General features: G+C 39.4%; 1 protein-coding gene across 1 annotated transcript in view; it reads left to right on the forward strand.

The window, feature by feature from the left end:
* Window positions 1–18666, forward strand: part of LOC117333024 (filaggrin-2-like) — a 33247-nt gene extending 14581 nt beyond the window's left edge. Inside the window, exons 2-3 of the mRNA XM_033892138.1 lie at window positions 16229–16352; window positions 17093–18666. Of these exons, the coding sequence (XP_033748029.1) occupies window positions 16229–16352; window positions 17093–18070 (1102 nt within the window). The 3' untranslated portion in view covers window positions 18071–18666. The remainder of the gene's footprint in view (window positions 1–16228; window positions 16353–17092) is intronic.
* The last annotated feature ends 235 nt before the right edge of the window (window positions 18667–18901 follow it).

An 18901-nucleotide genomic window follows, 5' to 3' on the forward strand; every position in this document is an offset into this window, starting at 1 on the left:
GTAGGTGATCTCTTGTTGTAGGTGTTTTCTTGTTGTAGGTGTTCTCTTGTTGTAGGTGATCTCTTGTTGTAGGTGATCACTTGTTGTAGGTGATCACTTGTTGTAGGTGTTTCCTTGTTGTAGGTGACCTCTTGTTGTAGGTGTTAACTTGTTGTAGGTGTTCTCTTGTTGTAGGTGTTAACTTGTTGTAGGTGTTCTCTTGTTGTAGGTGTTCTCTTGTTGTAGGTGATCACTTGTTGTAGGTGATCACTTGTTGTAGGTGTTTCCTTGTTGTAGGTGACCTCTTGTTGTAGGTGTTAACTTGTTGTAGGTGATCTCTTGTTGTAGGTGTTCTCTTGTTGTAGGTGATCACTTGTTGTAGGTGATCACTTGTTGTAGGTGTTTCCTTGTTGTAGGTGATCTCTTGTTGTAGGTGATCTCTTGTTGTAGGTGTTCTCTTGTTGTAGGTGATCACTTGTTGTAGGTGATCTCTTGTTGTAGGTGTTCACTTGTTGTAGGTGTTCTCTTGTTGTAGGTGATCTCTTGTTGTAGGTGTTCCCTTGTTGTAGGTGATCACTTGTTGTAGGTGATCACTTGTTGTAGGTGATCTCTTGTTGTAGATGATCTCTTGTGTTTGTCCTCTTGTTGTAGGTGTCCTCTTGTTGTAGTTGTTCTCTTGTTGTAGGTGTCCTCTTGTTGTAGGTGATCTCTTGTTGTAGGTGATCTATTGTTGTAGGTGATCACTTGTTGTAGGTGATCTCTTGTTGTAGGTGTTCACTTGTTGTAGGTGATCTCTTGTTGTAGGTGTTCTCTTGTTGTAGGTGATCTCTTGTTGTAGATGATCACTTGTTGTAGATGATCTCTTGTTGTAGGTGTCCTCTTGTTGTAGGTGATCACTTGTTGTAGATGTTCTCTTGTTGTAGGTGTCCTCTTGTTGTAGGTGATATCTTGTTGTACAGTGTAGGTGATCTATTGTTGTAGGTGTTCTCTTGTTGTAGGTGTTCTCGTGTTGTAGGTGATCTCTTGTTGTACAGTGTAGGTGATCTCTTGTTGTACAGTGTAGGTGATCTATTGTTGTAGGTGTTCTCTTGTTGTAGGTGTTCTCGTGTTGTAGGTGATCTCTTGTTGTACAGTGTAGGTGATCTCTTGTTGTACAGTGTAGGTGATCTATTGTTGTAGGTGTTCTCTTGTTGTAGGTGATCTCGTGTTGTAGGTGATCTCTTGTTGTACAGTGTAGGTGTTCTATTGGTGTACAGTGTATGTGTTCTATTGTTGTACAGTGTATGTGTTCTCTTGTTGTAGGTGATCTCGTGTTGTAGGTGTCCTCTTGTTGTACAGTGCAGGTGTTCTATTGGTGTACAGTGTATGTGTTCTATTGTTGTACAGTGTATGTGTTCTCTTGTTGTAGGTGTTCTCTTGTTGTAGGTGATCTCTTGTTGTAGGTGATCTCTTGTTGTAGGTGATCTCTTGTTGTAGGTGTTCACTTGTTGTAGATGTTCACTTGTTGTAGGTGATCTCTTGTTGTAGGTGTTTTCTTGTTGTAGGTGTTCTCTTGTTGTAGGTGATCACTTGTTGTAGGTGTTCACTTGTTGTAGATGTTCACTTGTTGTAGGTGATCTCTTGTTGTAGGTGTTTTCTTGTTGTAGGTGTTCTCTTGTTGTAGGTGATCTCTTGTTGTAGGTAATCTCTTGTTGTAGGTGATCACTTGTTGTAGGTGATCTCTTGTTGTAGGTGTTCACTTGTTGTAAGTGATCTCTTGTTGTAGGTGTCCTCTTGTTGTAGGAGATCTCTTGTTGTAGGAGATCTCTTGTTGTAGGAGATCTCTTGTTGTAGGAGATCTCTTGTTGTAGGTGTCCTCTTGTTGTAGGTGTCCTCTTGTTGTAGGTGATCACTTGTTGTAGGTGTTCTCTTGTTGTAGGTGATCTCTTGTTGTAGTTGTTCTCTTGTTGTAGGTGTTCTCTTGTTGTAGGTGATCACTTGTTGTAGGTGATCTCTTGTTGTAGGTGTTCCCTTGTTGTAGGCGTCAAAATTACATCTCATTAGAGATAAGTAAGCAGTTATGTTTGCAGTTTTTTGTACAACTATAGAATCAGAGTCTTTGATTGTATCTTTTACTTGACGCCCGTCTGATCACATGACCTTCTTGGACGAAAAACTGCTGAGCAGAAAATCTCGATGATCCAGCCAGCTACACTGTCTAACGCGATTAACGACAATAGGAATTTGTCGGTACAAACTACTACATAGACAACTACCACTAGTAGAATGTTCCTATGTGTGGAAATGGCATATCACTTAGCCATCAGCTGTAGCCGAAACTTACCGGGAATGCTTACCCAATCAAAACGCTTGTAGCAATAGTCGGTCCTGGTGAGAGGGCAGCTGTCGTGATAACAAGGAACGACTGACAATTATACAAGCTGGCATTGATAACGGTAGCTTGATTTACACGAAAAAAATGTATCGTAAATGATAAAGATATCAGTAATGAATATGTGTGGTTAGACAGACAATTACATTAGGTCAAAATCACTCCCGTGAAAAATTATGTATTATTCAGCCAAAAAAATATATACGAAATTTACGCCCAATTTGCGTTTCTCCCGAATATGTATCACTGAAAAACCCCAACAAAACGCCTTAACTATCATAGTGTGAAATCAACATCGCAGAAAAGTGTTTCTTTTGGGACTTGAATCGAACCCCGCGCGTCAGCGTTGATGACCAGTAGCTTTTTTTTTGTATACGCCGTAAATCTTGTGAAGGACTTTAACTCAGAGTGTTTGAGTTTGACGTTTCTGTAATAGTTAAGTTAAAACTACCGGATGCTTTAGTGCGAGTGATATCACATAGACTTGCCACCAGACCTAAGTTCTTTTTGTTAAGAATTGGCAAGCTAATTCTAGAACCAGACATATCCTAGGGACCAAAATCATAAAAGCTCAATTTTATTTATAATTTAAATATTCTAGATACAAGGGGCCAGTCTAGATATCACACTGCAATGCTAAACTCGGTCATGGGAGCATGTCACCTCACCCGATCACATTATGTTGTCAACAAACTAACCTGTCTCGTCCGTCGACTCATTTAACACCGACCGTTAAGCAGGGAATGGTACCAAAATGGTCAGTCCCCGTCTGGTCTGGGGACGGGACCCCTCCTCACGGCGGCGGACGTTCAACAACAAGTGTGTTACTAGGAATCTGTAGGGGATTCATTCATTAGTACGATGTAGCACATACAAACAGTAGTAACAGACGGTTTATTGTCGACTTACAAAGCTGTTATATCAGGCGAGGACGTAATTTCTGTAACATTCATAGGCTCCTTTATGTGTACATATTGGTACTTTTTTTATACAAACTTCCGGTATTTGTACTGCATGCACAACTGACACAGTGTGATGCTGTTTGGTCTCCTAGATGTGCCTGCCTTGCCAGCCCGGGTCCGTGTAAATATCGTTGACGCCACGCACTATCCCTCCATAAACATGTTACATAACATTACTGTTGTCACGCCATCTTCTATTACGGACATACACCAGAGAATGACGCCAAGCATTCCTTATATTCTCTACTGATAGAATCATTTCACTAGGTATCGCTGATAATAAAAATATTTACGACGGATGGTTCAGATTAAGTCCTGTTATTTAATTACGGATACCAAGAACATGCCCTTGAAAAAAAATGTTGTTTGTTGATAACTCCCCCCCCCCCCCCCCCCCCCCCCCCCCCCACCCCCCAGAAAAAAAGAATCGACAGTAAAAAGATAGAAAATCCTTCACTTCCTGAATGGTCCCGGTGGTGTATAAGACGCTGCTCGATTGTAAACTATATTGTATATACAAATGTATATAGCTAAGGGTTCTGTCCTACCAGAGTCTCATGAATGTAGTTGGTACTCCTGCTTAGCGCTCATCATTTTGGTAGTAGGACGACCGGTTCCTCCCATGTCAGTATTATGTGACTGTACGTAGTGCCTTGCTGGCCGATGTCAGTATTATGTGACTGTACGTAGTGCCTTGCTGGGTACGGTAGTAGGACGACCGGTTCCTCCGATGTCAGTATTATGTGACTGTACGTAGTGCCTTGCTGGGTACCTTCGGAAGTATGCTTCAGTGAGGGAGCACTATAAAGTCGTCATCAATTTTGCGCTTTCAAAAGGAGACAAACACAAACATACCGCAGCCTCCCCAAACAGACACACTAGCCACACCCATAGAGCTCGCAGACTGGAAAGACTGCCCTAAATGACCATTTATGTAGTTTTTCCTTAAGTTTCCAAACACAATAACAGAAACTCAAACAGTTACAAAAATGTCCTCATACAAGAGGGCTCTCACTCGTCATACTTCATTCATTCCGGATACTAATGTTCATTTCATTCAATAATTATTGAGACTTCTGTTTACTTCCGGTGATGCAATTTTACGGTAAATACAAAGTGATTTGTTTTGGTTCTTCTCTTGTTATACTTTTTATTATAAAGCGTCTATTAAAATAAACTTAATAGACATTCACACACCCGATTCCTCTTCAGTAGGCCTACTTGACAAACTATGCAATTATTTGAGTCCTGCTTCGGCTTGGTACATCCCATTTAAATGGAATGAGATAAAGATAAGTATCTTACACATGATTTGTAGTACATACTTTACAGAATGTTATCAAACTAACTCGATCATAGTAGTGTAAGGGTGAGAACAATATTTTTGAAAGCACTCGTCCAAGGAGTGCCTCATGAGAACCATTTTGCCATTTTTGTAGTAAGCAAGTCATGAGTTTTCCTCGAGACCTTCGATTACCTCCCATATTTACTTTAACATCTGTCACAAGGAATGAATAATATAATCTTCACATTGATATACATTGTTTACTAATTGCTGTAATCCTAATTTGCACGTGACGTTATTTGATTGGATGTATGGCTGTCATATCATCAGTGGATTTACCGTTGTTTCGCATTCAACAGACGTTCCATATAAACAGGAATTAAGTGTTCACATGACAAATTTGCTGCATTGTTGAAGATGGTACAAATGTAAAACAGCAGAACCAAACAAACTATTTAGGTCGATATACAGTGACAAAACACATACGTAAGGTAGGGAGTACATACAGTAAGGATTGTAAAAGGCTAAATCAGTCTCATCGTTTGTCTTCTTGATTTTTATTCTTTTCTTTCTTGACACTGACCCCTTTTGGTATTCAGATGACCATTCGCTCTTTGGGGAAGAGTATTGCAGAGATAAGTCTATACAATGGGTACTAGCTGTTTTGCTCTTCGTTGCTTGCCCTCATTGAGCGTTAGATACGGTTTTCTCCCGCAGTAATACCAATCGCGCACTTCCAACCGGGTCAACAAGAGTGATCCACATAAGATGATAGATAGTATTTTTCGCTATTGTTGTAAATAAAGTTTACACTCAACATTTAGATACGTTAAATATGGCGGTAAGGACACGTTCACCCGTAGCTTTAATTTGACACGTTAGAACGTCGTGTTACCGTGACCTGTTGTAGTAATTCAATGTGAGACACTATAACCATGTGGCCCTAAAATTCGTGAACAACGTGAATAAATGACCTTATGACCGTGATAAATTATTACACTACGCATATCGTGGTCGTCACATCCATCGCTATATTTAGCACTAATAATCCATTGCTATGGTTCTACACTATGGATGCCTGATTTGTTCACAAACCCTAAGGTGTTGCTAGGATTTTAAACGTTTACCATATAACAAAGACATTCCTAAAGTATCCGTGATGCTCGTCGGTAGGGTTAGCAGTACTGGTCGTGGACATTTTGTGATTGAGAGTCGTGCTAGATATCATTATAAAGACTCTTGACTCACTACACTACGGAAGCGATGAGCCAATGATTTAGGTAAACTGTCGTTTGTATGACCGGCATTCGATGATACCAAAATACCTCCCGTACCAAACATTCCAGGGACTAGCATCAGAGACATGAACATTTATCAACATGTCACATTCCTCAAGGTCAACCATAGGAATGGATTATTGGAGCTAAGATAATATCTCATGTATTTTCCTTGTTTTCTGGAATGTTTTCGAATACAGATATTTAGGTTAATGAAGTTCAACTTGGTGTACGGCGAGGTATCTTAATGTACAACAGTCATGCAACTAGTGCCGTATTTCACACTTTAAAATCAATTCATTTCAAATCATGCATACGTAATATTGGGCTTGCAAACGTATGCTTTACATTACGTTGTTGGAAAGGTAGAAATCAAAATTTTCACTTGCCAGGATTCTTTTAATTTGTGTGGAAAGAACGAGATATTTCGGATGATGAATACATTGTACTATTCTCATTATAAGTGTTCTTCCTTTTTTTATTTGATCTTTCAACACATAATATACAATACACAATATACAAAACATACTACCATAACACAGCTTTCATTCGCAGTTCACAGTCTTACACATAAATATACATATGCAGGTATTTTGAACAATATTATCATGTTGATAAAATAAATAAAGTATCCTGGGTATAAAAGTACAGTTCATTTCTAATCTAGATATCTGTCACTAAATTTGCTAGTATTTGGTTTGTTTTTGTTCAACGTCCTATTAACAGCCAGGGTCATTTAAGGACGTGCCAGGTTTTCGAGGTGGAGGAAAGCCGGAGTACCCGGAGAAAAACCACCGGCCTACGGTCAGTACCTGGCAACTGCCCCACGTAGGTTTCGAATTCGCAACCCAGAGGTGGAGGGCTAGTGATAAAGTGTCGGGACACCTTAACCACTCGGCCACCGCGGCCCCTTAAATTTGCTAGTAATCTCCACTTTTGATGAAAAGTTGATAAATAAACTGTCGACCTCAAATGCTAATTTGCACCTTTTTCATATAATTTTTGTATCATGTTTTGCCACGCTATTTCTATACTACAATGCTACAGTGGTCCTCTCACTCACTATGTTACAATTACCGTCGAAATAATTTTTGCGGTAAACTATAAAACAAAATGGCTGATAATACCAGCTTTCAGTAGTTGGTTGTGTTTGATGTTTGCTGCCAAATAAAACCTTTTAACTTTTCTATGAAGTGAGAGTCCTGGGGCTTGGTGTGTAGGAAAGATGGAATACCTGATGGATTCACCTGACGAGATACAGAAATCATTGGAACACACACGAACATCTGTTAAACAGAAACATAGAAACAACTGTATTGCCGTCAGCTGTGCAGCCATTGACTCCTGTCGTACGGACGTGACATATACATGGGAATCATGGGATATGTGTATAATGCTCAGATTGTATCTGTCATTTCACCTCATTTAACCTCTTCACCTCGTATGGTATGGATCAAAAGGCCACAATAATGTTACTTTACACCTAAAACTATGGGATAATTATAGGTCAATAATTTTGGTATTTGAAAAAAACCCACTTGATTTAATGATAGATTCAGAAATTATCTGAATAGCTTACAGCGGTATTTCTTGTTAATTGATTTCATGTACAGCACGGAATGTAGTCTTGTGGGTATACAAAAGTGTTTAGTCTATTTTTATGGTTGGTATCAAAATAATAAATCATATACATATATATATATGTATTATTATCTTATTTTTATCGTGAGTTATACCAAGGCTGATTGATATGCTGTTTATATGAATTTTGCCGGATTTTGCCCTTCAGTATCTATACATTATACACTTTGCCAGCGGTGTTTAGGGTCTTAATGCCACTTTTATAGAATTCCTTTTCTTGGCTGTTCAGGAAGTTATCAACTGAATGTATGACGTCATCATCGGACTGAAAGTTGGTGCCTGAAATTACTGTTTTCAGTTTTGGAATAGATGAAAGTCTGATGGAGCGAGATCAGTTGAATAAGGCGGATGCTCAATCAATGTAAAGCCACAATCGTGAATGGCAGCCATGGTAATGACAGACTTGTGAACAGGAGCATTGTCCTGATGGAATAACGCATCTTTAGTGAGCTTTCCGCGTCGCTTAAGTTTAATATTTTCCCGTAACTGCCTCAGAAGGTGAATCATAGTATGTGCCATTGATTGTTTGTCTCTTTTGGAGATAATCTATCAGCAGAATATCATATGTATCCCAGAAAGCCGAGGTCATAACCTTCCCAGGTGATGGAACAGTCTTTGCCTTCGTTGGCGGACGGGAGAGCTGGAGGGTGCTTCTATTGTTTCGATTGTTGTTTGGCCTCTGGTGTAAAATGATGGATCCATGTTTCATCCATAGTGACAAATCAAAGTTGGCAGGATCTTCCTCAAAAAGGTCAAGATATGCACGCGATAATGTGCGCCTGGTGTGCTTCTTATCAACTGTCAAAAGTATTGGTACCCATCGGGCCGAAAGCTTTCTCAATAGAAGATCCTCGGTCAGAATGGAATGTACTCTTTCCTGTGAAATGCCAGCTCCACTGGCTATATATCTTTCTGTGACTCGTCTTTCAGTCATAACAATATCATGAACATTATTGAACATTTCTTGGGATGCAACATCGACAGGCCTTCCAGGACGGGGGTCATCCTCTTTCGTTAGTGTTGCTACAATAGCATTATGGATATCCTTAGGTGTTAAACCTTTCTTTCACCGATTTTGTCCATTTTGCAAAAGCCGCTTGTCTTGGTTATTTTAGAGTGCTACTTCGTCGATATAAACTAACCAAGTAAGACCAGTCCTTAGGTGCACGGTCCTTGATAGTCAGAGAATCGTAGGACTGAAAAAGAACATCCTTTAGTACCTCCTTCAATACGAGGCTCACATCATATCAATCATCTCTCGTATTTGAATAAAACAATGGGGAGATTATCATCACTATCATTCTGAATTATTAGGGTGCTTACTTTTCATTTACCAATCGAAATAAATCTCGTCTTTACCCATGGATACCCTACATTATACCAATTTTCCTTAAAGACCAAACATATGATTATAGGAAGATATTTTTAACGAACTGTGTATATTAAGATTCTTAAGTCTTCAGTGCCTATTGACCATGAATTGATATTGTTTGGCATTGACGTACTTACAAACCCACTCTATTAAACAAATGTGAAATCATAGCGCCTGAAAATAAAAATAAAAATAAAATCATTTCCAATTTATAAGTTGTTTTGAACATCACTCGAGACTTAACTACGCCTACGTTATCACAATAGATCGATCCCAGGTAAATTATTTCGGCATAAACGTATACAGAATGATAATTATCATGCGTATAATGAACAAGAATCGGTCGTAATCGGTCGAGACATAGGATATACCTAGACAGTCCCCCGTCTCTAGAATATTAAAATTACAAATAAAATTGAGCTTCATGATTTCGGTCCCTAGGATTTTTCTGATTCTAGAAGTTTCAAAATAGGGGCAGATAATCTAGTATTGGAATTAAGCTTGACAATTCTTAATAAAAAAATAACTGGTGGCCAGTCTTGGGTATACCAGATGGTACTCAAAGACTGCTGAACACTTCTAATTAAATACAGTATGTTGGATAGAATGGTGTCACTCCTAAGGTAGGTTGCTGGTCACAATATTTGTCTTCAGAACTGTGTTTTAACAGCATATTATGTTACCAATTTAACTTAAAGTGAAAAAGAATATTCCCAACATACAATATCGTACTGGTTACAGAAGTGGACTTTTTGTTGTCAACCAGAACATTTATGAGTATGGTGTATTCTATATAGTAGGTAGACATATCCACTCTAATGCTGAACTCTTGTTACCAAAAAACATTAAGACGTGAAAAGGACATCTTGGAAATTTCGCTTTAGGAACATCTTGAGAACGACCCTTATCTGCATACAAATGTATATGTTAACTGTAATCATAGCAGGCGAATCATAAGTCGCAGCAGTATAAAGCATGTTTGACTTCCTAAACTTTCAAAACAGTCTTACGTGTATCAGAATACCAAGGACGTGTTTGGGAGAGATTGTTACCAAGTCATGTCTCAATATAGCATGTCAGTAAACACCTGTAGAAGAGTATAAATGTCCTAAACGAACACTAATACTAGTATGTCAACAATGCATCGCACTGACGAAATTGTCTTCATAAACTTTTCTCACTGGCGCGTGGATCATTCACTACAATGTAGAGGTCTCATGGCGGGCATTAATCCGGAATTCATATACCGAATAAATCCTACACAGGATACTGATCTTACGGAGTTAGGGATTAAAAATATTCATATTGTGAAATAAACCACTTTCTAGCTGTATCTTTATGCTCGGTACCATGTTCACCAAACGAGAATATCGATGATAATCTCATATCAGACCATTGTTAGTCTCCCATGGCCTTTACAGATAATCATTACATTTAAAACCTGGAGTGATTTTCGTTGCTCAATCAATTAATCAAGCTAACATTCATTTATATTGCGAACGAACTACAAAGAATATATTTGTGATATGTTCATACAACCATATAATGCCTTTCAAATCCTATATGTACTTATCGTTATTTTGAATATCAAAGCATAATGCTTTTTTAAACATCTTTAAGACGCGCTCCTGTGTAACATGGAATATACTTTTAAAGCGCTAAAGAAATATGAATTTCAACCCCCACTATAACAGCTGTAGATAAATAGCTTCCTTGTGATCAAAGGAAAGAAGTTATGAAAAGAACAGTCTTAACAATTTCCATTTACCGATACAAGATCAAATACGCATGTGGAAGCGATAAGTTCGACATTTGAAGCGCGTGCGGCCACTGAAGAATGCAAGAGTGTTATCGGGTAATTATGGGCTAATTAATGTAGCTACGGATATCGGGGATTCCCGCCTACTCCGCTCCAGACTAACGATATAATCTCTCATTAAGGTGGTACATGTATGTCATTTAGAGTCCATAAATCAATGTCACAACCTCAGGGCTCTCTATCCGTATAGTGGAGCTGAAAAATAATCTCTAAGTAAAGAAAGAAAAATGTTGTTTACGTTATGGGTAACCTTGATTGAAAAGTCGTCATAAACCAATTGAAAATTAAGTCGGTTTAGTTATACTGGACAAAGACCATGGTTCATTTGTTCATGTGACTCGCCCTGAGCAGATGATGCCGCAGAGACAGGCCCTCCCTTGTTACATACAGTACGCACTATTACAGATGGCAATAAAATGTATCCTTGTCAGGCCATATCGTCAAATATACCTTTTCCTTATGGTTTTTGCAGTATCAAATTCGTCAGCCAATAATGTGAATTGTATTTTAATCCGTGCCTTTTCTAAAGTCTTCATCTCTAGAGATAAACTAAGGTGTTATGTTTTTCCTTAAGCTGATAACCTGAATCTGGCCTTGAAAACAAATATCGCTATTAATGGTCATGACCACGTTGACGTCCTTGAATACGACTCCTTTCCTCTCCTCACTTCACCGACAAAGTGTGAGGCAGTTTTTATCTCGTAACCATTGGCAATGTGTAAAACAAAATCGGTACTGTAAAGGTAACTATATTCTATATTAGCAGACATAGATCCCTAGTCGTCTGAATGGTCTTAATTCAGTTTATATGTCACAGTAGTACATATAAAGGAAGTAACATCAGTAACATAATTATCCCACGCTGAGTGTGTCTCTTCATGTACGTGCTTAATAACAGGTTTTTTTGGGGGAGAAAACGGTTAATTGGAATTTGTGATTCGGCAAATTTTGGCAGTGTTTCGTCATAACAGCGGATGGTTTTATTTTGATCGCTAAATATTGCGTTTCATATAAAGCTCGTGTCAAATTCTGGTTTATTCCTAATCATGTTTCACCTGAGGGGTAAAGTTTGATCTTTGTCGTCCTTAAGCATCACTTTAAACTCTTCTTTATACAGATCTGCCGTAGGTTTCAGCCTTGTCATACAGGAAGGGCGTAAATGATCGCACGAGGCGACTTAATTTGGGGTCTTATCATTCTCTCTCTTTAGAAACTTTATTCTTTCTAATGTCTCCCTTGGTAACTCCTCACTTTTGGCCATAAGTTGAGCGTTCAACCCTGCGAGGAAGGCGATGAGTTCTGACCCCTGGACGAGACATACCAGAGTATAAAATTGGTAGTTGCTACTCCTGTTTAGCGCCCAGCATTTTTTGGAGTGGGACCACGGGAGTCCATTCTCGTATCTTTGAACAAAATCTTATATATTTTGTGCATACAGGTGTTTTTTTGTTTATCAATTACCAATAAATTACTGGTACATTGTTCGATAGAAACAGTCGACGAGTATGATTTTGTTGGTCCTGTTCTAAGCCTCAATATTCAGCGCTGTTAATCGTTTGAGATCATTTGATTCTAACAATTACCGTGTTATTCCAAGGATTTGTAAGATTGTCCATAATTTACTTTGGGTCATAAGAACGTTTTGGTTCACGTTTGTGTGGGCGAGATAAAGTTGTCAACTTGAGATACAGACTTTGCGGCGTGACAAAACCCAGATAGGTTTCTGTTCGCCATGCTATCGCCAGGTTCCTGTATAGGTGATTGTTGAAGGAGTCGGGTTCCTCTCACCAAATATCTTCATTGTTCTAGTAATGCTGTTGTTATTAGCGGAACGGGTATAAGGTAAATCCTCTCAGACAACGAACTCGAGGGATACCTTTATTACTGAAGCACAGTATAACTTCTGCCAAGATTTGAATCCTCGCAGCAGTTTAAGACGTAACGAGACTGGTGCCGCTTTCAAGTTAACTCAACCTAATGAAGGACAGGCATTGGTTTTGTCTGGAGACTGGTTCTTAATGTCAGATAAAGGACAATTAATGGCGAAGAGAGAAATGGTTAACTGAGTTTTACATGATACCTTACCTCGTACACTTCTACAGTGGGACACTTCCTGGGTCTTTGGTTTGGTTTATTTTGTTTAACGTCCTATTAACAGCTAAGGTCATTTAAGGACGGCCTCTCGTGCGTGCGACATGCATGAGTGTGGTGAGTGCGAATGTGTGTTTTGGGAGGCTGCGGTATATTCGTGTTAAGTCTCCTTGTGATAGGCCGGAACTTTTGCCGATTTATAGTGCTACCTCACTGAAGCATACTGTCGAAGACACCCAGCAGGCCACCCCCACCAGGTCACATTATACTGACAACGGGCGAACCAGTCGTCCCACTCCTAATATGCTGAGCGCTAAGCAGGAGTAGCAACTACCATTTTTAATGACTCTGTTATGTCTCGGCCAGGGGACAGAACCCAAAGCCTTCCTCACGGGGGCGAACGCTCAACTGAAGACCAAAAGTGAGGCATTGTCAAGGGAGACACTAGAAAGAAGAAAGATGTTCAGAAAGAAGTGAAAAGATAAGATCCCAAATTAGTGGGTCATTCCATTGTTCCCGAACATGGATATCTCTATCGAGACACTTATAACTATTTAGACTAAGCGTTAGGGAGTTTTCGGAACTTACGATGTTAAAGTAGACTGGCCCCCAGCCCCTAAGTTTTTTGTTAGAACTGCTCCACTAAATTTTAATACTAGATTATCTCCCCCTAGTTTGAAAATTAGCCTAGAATCAGACATATCCTAGTGACCAAAATCATAAAGGTCAATTTTATTTATAATTTTAATATTCTAGAGACGGGGAGCCAGTCTAATGTTAAAGGTATAAGTACCGGGATCTCCCATTAATGGGAAATTTAGAAATACCTCTAATTGTTTTCTGATCTGTAATACACATTTAATTCTACAACATGAATAATTTAAGAATCAAATCAGTCACCATTGTAATGAGGTGTTTGAGTAACGTGGCCGTTTTTTGGCGGTGTTCCTAATTGTTACAATTCAAATTGTGTAATTGGTTAGCTGATGTGTCTATAACTGTCTTCAAGGTTTGCCGATACCCTGAATGCCATGTTTAAATACTTGTACACATGAATTTGAATTGATTAAGTTTAAGGTTTTACCTTTGTTCAGTCCCATTTTGATTTCCCTGAAATCTCGTCTGGACTTCCCTATTTTTACTCCTAGCATCACTGACGAGTCCTAGAAGGAAGGAGGTGGGGCCGCGGTGGCCGAGTGGTCAAGGTGTCCCGACACTTTATCACTAGCCCTCCACCTCTTGGTTGCGAGTTTGAAACCTACGTGGGGCAGTTGCCAGGTACTGACCGTAGGCCGATGGTTTTTCTTCGGGTACTCCGGCTTTCCTTCACCTCTAAAACCGGGTACGTCCTTAAATGACCCTGGCTGTTAGTAGGACGTTAATTAAACAAAATAAACCAAACCATAGAAGGAAGGAACCGCTATATGATGTCCCTAACATCACTGACGACTCCTAGAGTGGCGAAACACGTGTAGGATGTCCGTAACATCACTGACGACTCCTAGAGTGGCGAAACAGGTGTAGGATGTCCCTAACATCACTGACGAGTCCCAGAATGAAGAAACAGCTGAATGAAAGTTTTATGTTGTATTGGATCATATTAAATGCGCTATTCAGGCTCATAGGAAAATGGTTTAATTTTTTCAATATATCATTGTGATGGTCCATAATTTACACTTGGTCATAAGACCGATTTGGTTCACTTTGTGTGGGCAAGATAAAGTTGTTAACTTGAGATACAGAGTTTCCTTGGAGATATGATTGTCTATTCGCCATGCTATCACCAGGTGCCTGGCGAGGCGATTAATGAGGGAGACGGAATCCTCTCTCCAAATATCTTGTTTGCGACAGTGTTGCTTCGGCTTGTAATTAAGACGTACTGTATAGGCCAAACCCAGCTCACATTTGATAGATAGGCACTTTACAAGAATGTCAAGAAAATCTCTCAGTTTTTTTTATTCGGGAAATGCTTTGGCAAATGGTGAACTCGTGAAAACATTGAAGTATGGCATTTAAGCCATTCTTGAGCATTTCATTATACTGTTTTTGTTCAAGTGAAGGGGATGAAACAATATGTGTTGATAATATAGAGGGACTACAATGTTTACGTCTTTTGGCACACGCATTCTTTAATTTGAACAGCTCTGCGTCCTTGCAGCGGTAACGTCGTACGCTGTCATAGTATTGGCATCTCGTGGCACTCACGCCAGACCAGTGAAGAGACGCTGAGATATTGGACAGTATCTCAATGCTATTTCAGAATTACCTGTAAAATCAAGAGTCTACATCAGACTTAGAAAGAGCTGGACCACGTACTGATGTATTCTGTGACTGTTGATACAATATCAGTCAAGTGTGCAAAACAAGCATTCGCACGCATACACGTGAATATTCTTTTGAAATCTTGGGTGTTTGACACCTTTTGAAATCTTGGGTGTTTGACACCTTTTGAAATCTTGGGTGTTAGAGGCCTTTTGAAATCTTGGGTGTTTGACACCTTTTGAAATCTTGGGTGTTTGACACCTTTTGACATCTTGGGTGTTAGACACTTTTTGAAATCTTGGGTGTTAGAGGCGTTTTGAAATCTTGGGTGTTAGACACCTTTTGAAATCTTGGGTGTTTGACACTTCCTACGGAAGCCTTGTTTACAGACTGTTGCATGAGATATTACTGATGTGTTGTACATGTTTACACTCAAACACGTCATTATAGCGAACAACACATTCACATGCAATATAAGGTTTGGTAGTACAATGTCAGTATGAAGTGTAACTGGATTCACATGCCGACGGAGACTCAGTCGTAGACTAACTCCAATCGGAGGGGTAAATGGTATTCTTTATGGTTATACTTTATCCTGTCTACATCAGCCAGTCTTTGCCGTCGTCACCTCTTTGATTTAAACACACTTTTGTGATTTCGGCACGAGACATCTTGATATAAGCATACACACGTGATAGAACGTTTGGCTGTTACTATAGAATTACACATGGAGGGAGCAAACGCCTGTCAAAGGTCCGATATCAGCCCCCTTGATTATATGTACATTTTCCTTTTCGTTATTTTTTTCCCAGTATTTTATTATCCGATCATATGTTTTATTTTTATCTTTCGGTTATGTATTTTCAATTCTTCGTTATAATTTCATTTTGTAGTGTATTCACGTTATCACGTGGTACATGTATTTCCTGTCCCTGGCCCCGGTTCATCAACTTGCATTAACCCGAGGAAATATTTCTAGCCTATTTTCCACTGGGAAACATTCTAAAGGGGGAAATCGTGTTACCATTCTGTAATATGGGAAACGATAGGTTAATGAATTGCATTAAATAAAGGAATATCGATGAAACCAGAAGCAGGTTGTGTTCACATTATCGGGTTATTCATAGTATACCGTTGTGATTAAGTTAACTGTTTTTTTTTATTTCCAGTATCTTGATTCCATGGGGCGCCGTGGTGTTCGTGGTGGGAGTGCTATGTCTCTGTGTGTGTATCTGCCTGTGTCTTCATGCTTACTGTATATTCCAACTGAAGGATCAGGAGACACAGACCGAGGTAATCATAATATAATATAATATATAATATAATATAATAATACACATGTAATATAATATAATATAATATAATATAAATATAATATACATTGCCTTTGTCAACAGTACAATATCAATGTACTTTTATAATTGCTGTAGAGTTAAAAAAAACATCTCTGTATGCATTGTGATACATTTATATTTACATGTGAAACAGACAGGTGATGTTTTTTCAAGTCTTTCGATAAAAAAAAGCGCAAATGTACCAGCATGCTTTAGACAAAATATCCAGGTATTAGATATCTTGGTTATACAGATGGTGTTTAAAAGTTATATCAAACTTCGATCCTAGTCTTGTTGAAAGTACACGTAGGTCAAGGTCGACAATTTGAGCGATTCACCATGATAACCTCTGCCATGGCACAATACTGTCTAAATGTCATGACCGGGTTTTAGAAGTGCAAATTTATTGGTTTAAAGACAATTTACACATCCATGTGACCTAGTTAGTTATTGGGTTCAGTCATTTTTAATTCATATGAACAGACGTGATAACCTCTATCCAGCATGCTTTAGTCCAAATATATATAAAAACTTTGCCTTTAGTTATTCTTAAGGTCATTTTAATCAAAGCAGCTTAGAAAGAAAAACATACTCTGGTATACACTTTTATGTAGACGACCTGAAAATTGGTCCTGTTTAGGTTTGCAGAATGCTTTATTGTCAAATATTATTGCATTTTTTTCTTTGTTTATTTTCTAGGATGAAACAATCATTATTTCCTCAAAGGATTCAGAATTGTCACCGAACTTCACCGTATTGGATAAGAAACCTCCACCTGGGCCGGACAGTGGGGTGAGAAATGGGCGTTACGGTGGGGGTGGCGGGTCGTTAGCCAAGAAGCAGGTGTCTATATCTCCGGGAGTGAGTATCCCTATACAGCACCACGGGCCACAGCAGGTACAAGTGTCGTATGTACAGGCCAACAGGGCATACCCCCAGTCAGGCACCTATACGACAACGGGTGGTCAGCCAAATCAGTCGCCGGGGCAACAGATGTCAGTACCTCACGCGCAGGGGTCCGCAGGTTACGGTTCGACAAACACTGGAGGTCATATGACCGGAGGTAGTGCTAATCATATTGGAAGTAAACAGGTGTCAACCGGAGCAGACCAGTCGCATGGAGGAGTTACTGGCAGTAATATCTCTGGAAATTACAGCGGAAGTGGTGGACACGTGACAGGAAACTATCCTCCCCACAGCACAGGTCCCCATGTAAACATAGGCTACTCTCAATATGGCGGAAGTGGGCAGTTATCACCCGGAGGATACCATGGCAGCAGAAGTGGAACCATGTCCTCTGTTAGCTCACGTGGACACAGTCCTGGGTATGGGTACCCACTCCAGCCTCACCAGCCTACCCCGTATAGCACACTGACGCAAAAATCTGTCACTCCTGTCAGTATGTCGCATGTGCAACATGGTCACGTGGTGAAACAGACTGGAGGATATGACGAAGACTATGACAACACTGCGGAAACAGCCCCTATGATAGGACAGTCACAAAATCAAAGTAACCAATCATGGCGTCCGTCAGGTTTGTCACGTGATGACGACGTACCGGAGCCTCAACCATTGGTTTATCCATCAGAAAGACGACCAATGACATTTGAACAAACATCTACGTCCAAAATGAGTATATATGATAATATGTATTCGTTAGATAAGCTAGATGAATGAGTCAGACAAACGAAATACAGGAATCTTGTTTACAGCATTTCGTTTCATGGCTTTCATCCTATTGGACCTATAGCCCAGCCAAGATGTCGATGATCACACCAACTTGACACTCAAGGTCATCTTAAGGTCATGGTTTAAAGTTTACCGTTTATGGCCCATAAAAAAGACATCTGGAGAAGAATTGTAATACGAACATTTTTAGAGCAAGACATGATTCTATTCGTGTGTGAATGCACAGATTAGTCTGTCGAATAGTTAAATTGAAGGATGATAATTCCAGAAAGACGAGTTAAGACCGCCGATGTAAAGAGTGCAGAGCCAGTCTTAAAGCATGCCATACCTCGTTAAAACAGATGCGCGCATTCGCTTTAATACTACTGGTTCAGGACATCTGTACATGCATATTTGATACGCAATATATATTAATTTACCGATTGGTAATATCACTTTTTTTTTTACATGATTCTGATTTCTGAAGTTCATACCTCAGAGACTGATGTAATGTGTTACTATTTTTTCGTATTGTAAAGTCTATTTATTTAAGATATTAGCGTGTTCAGTCATACCGCGGTGGTTGTTACAAAATTATTATTTATTATTTTTTTTTATCAATTATGTACTTTTGCATGTATATTTATAAAAAGTTCTGGTCTCGCCCAGGCCCAGGCATACCGTAACATACATCCTTCACTTGATCAATTACTGTCGCCATATCAACACGTGTCGAGAGGCTAACCAAAGTACGTCCTTAACTCCCCATTACGTGTGTAACATGATAGTACTGATAATACAAGCATGTCACAGGTCCAACCCACAGACACGCTTACCTCC

This window comes from Pecten maximus, chromosome 8 (genome assembly GCF_902652985.1).
Source record: "Pecten maximus chromosome 8, xPecMax1.1, whole genome shotgun sequence".
Lineage (NCBI taxonomy): Eukaryota > Metazoa > Mollusca > Bivalvia > Pectinida > Pectinidae > Pecten > Pecten maximus.